Source organism: Thunnus albacares, chromosome 6 (genome assembly GCF_914725855.1).
Source record: "Thunnus albacares chromosome 6, fThuAlb1.1, whole genome shotgun sequence".
NCBI lineage: Eukaryota > Metazoa > Chordata > Actinopteri > Scombriformes > Scombridae > Thunnus > Thunnus albacares.
The window spans coordinates 18,791,060-18,797,059 of NC_058111.1; the positions used below are offsets into that span (position 1 = coordinate 18,791,060).

Genomic DNA, 6,000 nt, shown 5'->3' on the forward strand with positions numbered 1-6,000 from the left:
CTAGTGTCAAACTCTGCACATACATCATTCTGCACGGTGAAGCTCAAACATCCAACTGAAGGAACAAGAAGAAAAACACATGTTGTAGTGGAGTGGGACTTCAAGATAGCCACTACTTAAGCTCTTTGACATTAGGAAAAAGCTACAATGATGGTGGGTGAATGAGGATTTAAGCACAAAAATCCAACAAAGCTGTTCCAGCACTTTATTAGTGGCAATAAATCAGCGATGGATACATGATTTACATGACAATGAAATATTACATAAACAAAGCACACACACATAAACAAACACATATGATGCATCCATAATCCTAGCATTTAGGTACCTCTTTGGGCCTTACTAAACTACTAAACCACTGGTTCTGTCTTTGTTCAGCACTCGGCCATGGTTTGGAGGGAAAAGAAAGACAAGTTCATACGTCTTTCACACTCCTGAGTGTCTCACAGCCCTTGTGGAAGTCTATGCAGGGAGTCAGGTGTGGTGGTTAAAGGTAAAACTAAGCATGGTGATATTTAACAACTTGATTCTTCTTTAGCCCATCACCGCACTGATTCTCCAGCCTTAGCTGCAATCGATCTTGCAGCAGCTTCTTCAAAACATACCCTTGTACTTGTTCTTATCCTCCTGGTTCTTCTCTTCCATACGCATGTTAAGCACAGCCAGGTCCTTCTTGACGGCTTTTTTCATGCCCGGGTTGAGGTCCAGCACCCTGCTGAAGTCCTGCCGAGCCTCCGCCTCATTCCAAACCTCCATGTGGGCCTTCCCACGCAGGTAGAAGGCCTTTACTACCCCTGGAGGACAAATATAAACACGTTTGTCAGGACATATTAATGTGAAGGACATCTGCTGCTCTACAGTACAAAGTATGTCTGTTCTGCATTTCTGGGGATTTCAAAAGTACACATTTGAATGATTATAGTGAAGTATTTGCTCGGTTACATGCACATGTGCATCTATGAATACATACAAGTACAGACTGCACATGTTAGCTGAAATAGAGGCACCAGATCTTTATAGGGTTGGACTTTTATAGACACATGAAACATACGGCACATTTAAAGCCACCATAAAGACTTGCACACACTGTGAAAACACACCCTGCTTGTTAAATGCTGAATAAACTGTGAGGTGTAATGCTTACACTGCATAACTGTATTTCACATTCTCATATCGACTGACTGGAATGTTGTGGTATATTTAGCAACTTTTTCTGCTTCGATAAGTTTCTATTCATCGTCATCATCCTATAGACTTTATCAGTGCCCAACCTGGGTGCTGATTGATTATATCACTGGTGTGCTCGATGACCTCGTAGTACTCCTCCATGCACAGGAGACACTGGCAGTAGTTGAGTGTTAAGGTGTTGGCCATCTTCTCCAGCTTCAGCCATGGGACGTCCCATGCTTTCTCCTGCAAGGGAAACACTCTTGTCAGGTTTATTATAGTTTACATCCATATCTTGTAAAATGCCGCACATGCTGCTCTGTAGAAGCAAATAATAATCTGTTTTGGACAACTTATTTGACTGAGTCACCTTGGTCTGAACGTTCTTGATGCAGATGATGGCCTCCTTGTATTTTTGCGTGGCCTCTTGATAGCGTCCTGACTTATACAGCTTGTTTCCCTGACCGTGCAGCACGGGCACGACTTTCAGCCTCTCCTCATCACTCAGAGCCCACGACTCCCTGTTGTACTCACTGGGCTGGTGCACCTGTCAAACACGTGCATACATGGGAGTTTGTTTCCATAAGTTACAATATTTTATTTTGTCCTGATATATTAAACCTCATCTATGTGTTACACAAAGTAGATTTTATTCCTCGTTTTTTAACTTTTTCTTTGCCAGTGCAGTTTCTATTTGACAAAAATGTCTTCCTCTTGTGTGTTCGTCTCCGCTCTTTCTCACCCTGATCAGCTCCAGGACAAAGTAGAGGGGCTTTGGTTCTTTCATCAGCTCATCCAGGTCGTCGTAGCCAAGGCTGTTGTAGGCAAACATGTTGGCCATACCACATGTATGGATATGCCAGTCGACTGGGTCTTTTCCCTCTGCAATGCGTCTCATGCTCTTGGCCACTATTGGATAAATACCGGTGTGCTGAAGAGGAAGGAGGATCATCAGGGTCAAAATTAAAACAGAATCGCTTCATTATAATGTTTTGTCTCTGTGAATGGCCTGAAGTCCAGACTCAACACCAAAGGATTGTTGCACAATCTTAGGAGGCCCACAGTTTTGTGATTTCTCTCAGCTCTGGGATTTATGTAATAATATGTAAATTCTACTTTATGGTGGGATTTCCTTTTTAAGCCTGACCTTGCACCCTTGTTACAGTCTGTCCCCTGAAGGTGTCACTGTGCCCCTCAAAGAGCAACATTTCTACCTTGTAATCTGAGTATGCCTCTTTATTTTATGTGCAGTTTGCTACTGTAAGTAACTGTGAAACTGAAAATGCCAAATGAAAATGTGAAAAATTGCACATCTTTTGGATGTTTTTGGACTTAAGATTTCTTTAAACTGAATGCACAGTTACACAGTGACCTCTAACCTCATCTTTACTGATCTTATAAATTTCATTTAAGTATTTATAAAATATTTTTTACATTTTGTTGCAGCACTATCATTCCAAACATAACAGACAATAATACATCTTTACAATTTAATAGTTTTAATCAGTAGAAACAAAAACAAAACCTATATTTATTTTATACACAGACTTAATTTTGTTGTTACCAACTTGTCAAGGGTAGCATGGTTGTATAGACCACACACAGGAAGTCTAACACATTTTTACATTGAACTGATTAGAAATTAATTGTATTTTAAGTGTCTTTTTGAGTCCCCAGTCTGTTTCCTCAGTTTAACATGGCAAGTTTTCCCTCCACTGGATGGGAGTGCGCACTGATACTGCACAAAATATCCAGTAGTGGTAGTATGTGGAGCTGCCATGTTGTTCAGAGGAGTGAATAAATGCTCTAAGCCCCATCAAATCTAATCAGAGTGGAGGGGAGTCAGTAGTGCTGATTCAGCAGGAATCAGAGCCGATTAGGGAAAAGTGAGGCTGCTGCAGATTAATGACAGTATGCCTCAACCCATCTGTCTCTGACAGTGTTTCACACACACACACAGAATCATACACAGACCAGACATAATGAATGATAGATTATATAACATACACATATATCAAAATACTTAAAGGAGATATGTTTGCGTCTTCTCTTGGGTATAGCGACATACTTTATATGTCAATATATTAGGTGTCTGCATGGGGCAACAGCTTTCATAACTGGAAGAGGTCACACAGAAACAACACGCAAAGACACAACATTAGACACAAAAAAAAAATTTGCAGAAAATTTAGTTCGATTCAGATAAGTGAGTCTTATTTGGCTACTTGTGTTCATTTTCTATTTCATAACTAAGTGTGCGATATCTGCTTGTGCTTTATGTTTAGGCTTGTTCTCAAGTTTACCCTAACTTGAGAACATGCAACATGTTGTTGTGTTGTTCTGTTGTTTATTATTGAAGGCAGCGTCTATAACTTCCACATCTGCAGTATGACATCATGCTGTCTGAAGTGCACAATCACACTACTTAGAGCAGATTTGTCCTATTCAGACTATAATCTACTGTGCTTAAACTCAAACATGCAAGTAAGCAGGGAAACACACAAGGCAGCAAGCACTTTTTAACATTTAACACTCACAATGGTGTCACACCAGAACTCGGCCACCTCACCGATCCTCATGGAGGACAGCAGGGTCTCCCAGATGTCCAGTTTAAACATGTTGCCGATCACCATCTCCATGGGCGTCCCGACCACCTTGCTGTCATCTATCACCGTGCGATCGTCATCACACAACTGGGTGCGGAAGTGAAACGTCACCTGGAGTAAAAACAACCACAAGAGAGAAGAACCATGCTGAGAGGAAAATTAAAGCTTGTTTGTTAAACTATACAGTATAGACAAAAATAGTGGGGGAAATGTCTTCATCAGTAATGCAGATACTTATGAGTGTGTGTCAACTTTTTAAAAAAATGGACAATGACTGTTTTTTAATGAGAGATTTCAAGGTGACATTATCATTTAAGAAGTCAAATATCTGGTGCTTGTATGATCTCAAATACCATGAAATCAAATGGCAAAAGGAAGAGTTGCCGCAAGTCCAAACTCACTGACTGACGACAGTAACGTGTTTTGTTGAAACAGGGGTCTGCAGAACACAAATGAACATCAGTCTCAACAAAGCTGTTATGTCACCAACTTCGCTCAGTTATTTAAGAGGGCAGACAGACAGGAGGAAAGATAGACATGCCAAGCTGCATGCTTGTATAACGTCCAAGGAAAGTGAAATCAAGTGTTCACTGTGGTGCAAAAATGGCTCTTTTCCCTACTTCTCCCATATTTTATGCCCTCATATAGGGTACCCCTACAAGTCAAGATGGTGAACCTAGGATGATGTCAAATACCTTTAGTGACTCATCAGTCATCAGTTGTAAACACTAAAACTTCAGGAGCAGTTAAGAGTGCCAAGTAGATTTCCATATTCAGAAAAAAAAACACAGACTCAATAAGCCACGTAAGTCATGAGCCTCACCCAGCTGGTGTAAACAGGGAAATGGCAAAGCTAGAAATTCCTAAAACATCACAGAAATGCTATTGTTCAAATCATAGAATAGTTTCATTGTCAAACAGGTTTATCTCTCACAGAAGTGGAGGCTTTCCCTCATAAAAAATAAAAAACAAATCAACACACATTTTAAAACAGTGTTCTTCAGGTTAGACTAAGTTTGTCACACCTTGTGCATTCAGTAACTCAAAGTGTATTGATTTACCTCTGAAATATCGTGCCCATTAAAAGGGGGATTGAGTGATTTGTGTCCTCTATCAACCTCAACTGGCTGCCAGTGAGAATTGCAACAACATTAATTTGCCTCACCTCACTCTTCCTGTTTAGGCAGAAATTGTTGCAAGCCCAGAAAATGAAAAACCATGAATCTCAATTAATGAAGTTGTCCATATTGAACAACAACCCTTTCACAGACTACGGTCATACAGTTCAACAGGCCAATAACAGTTTTACTTACTTATTGCTCCTTTAAGTCCAGAACATAGACTACACGTAAGCAGACACAACACACAGACTCCAAGCTTAATGTGCAGCTGAATTGATTCTTTATTAGTATTAGTATTAAATAAGAGCACATCTTCCATGTTTAAAAGTCTATATAATATAATTTGTAAAACTGCCCTGTTTAGTCTCTGTGTGCTGTGCGCTGTGCACAATATGATAATTAAGTACATATGTTAATTGCACTTAGTTGCAATAATGCCTTTAATTAGATTTAGAATATTGACACTAGCTTTGTGATATATAAGTTGTCCAAAACAGGACCACAAATAGAATACAATACAATTTATTTGTGATATTGTTCAGTTAGATTTATTTTATGTGTAGGAAACAGGCTGTACAGTTAAATAGCTGTGGGCCCACACAACTTTGTCTGTATAGATGATAAAAAAGTGATGTCGTAGATTTATTAGAAAGTATAAATAAAGGCCTACAGTACCTTTGCACCAGTGATGAATTTTGGGATTTCTCCAGTCCCTCCATGCAGGATGGTTTTTTTGATGCCCTCTGTGTTCAGCAGCAGCGTATCCTGCATATCTGACTTTTTTCTGTTTACAGATATTGATCACCTTATATTGTCATGCATATATATCTCATGAGTAAGTCTGAGCATGTGATGTGTGGCGCACAACATGTGTAAAGGGTATGGATGTCTTGGAGGTATTGGATTAGCTTAGGTAGGGATAATGAGATTAGAAACTTCTCCACCTCTCCTTATGTTTCATCGTCTTTGTGTTGCTTCACGTACCCGTCTTCATCAGCACTTTCTTTGAATGTTGTCAGCCTCCAGAAACATCCAGAAAGGAGGAGAAACAGAGCCTCAGAGTGAGAGAAATGTGGAGTGGAACAAGCCTTTGGATGGCTACTATC

General features: G+C 39.9%; 1 protein-coding gene across 1 annotated transcript; it reads right to left on the reverse strand.

Annotated features, from left to right (window-relative positions):
* Positions 1-191: 191 nt before the first annotated feature.
* aipl1 (aryl hydrocarbon receptor interacting protein-like 1) lies at positions 192-5,785 on the reverse strand. The gene is made up of 6 exons (XM_044354369.1): positions 5,570-5,785; positions 3,705-3,884; positions 1,910-2,098; positions 1,538-1,714; positions 1,272-1,413; positions 192-794 (listed from the first exon to the last, which is right to left on the reverse strand). The coding sequence occupies exons 1-6, from the start codon at positions 5,663-5,665 to the stop codon at positions 595-597; spliced, it is 984 nt and encodes a 327-aa protein (XP_044210304.1). The 5' UTR covers positions 5,666-5,785; the 3' UTR covers positions 192-594.
* Between the last annotated feature and the right edge of the window lie 215 nt (positions 5,786-6,000).

What these genes read in the sequence shown, in the direction of transcription:
- aipl1 (XM_044354369.1), bottom strand. Translation starts at nt 5,665, where the DNA reads ATGCAGGATACGCTGCTGCTGAACACAGAGGGCATCAAAAAAACCATC. An exon ending in AATTCATCACTGGTGCAAAG is followed by an intron (nt 3,885 to 5,569) that starts GTACTGTAGGCC and finishes TTTTTACTCCAG; the next exon opens with GTGACGTTTCACTTCCGCAC. An exon ending in TATAATCAATCAGCACCCAG is followed by an intron (nt 795 to 1,271) that starts GTTGGGCACTGA and finishes TTTGTCCTCCAG; the next exon opens with GGGTAGTAAAGGCCTTCTAC.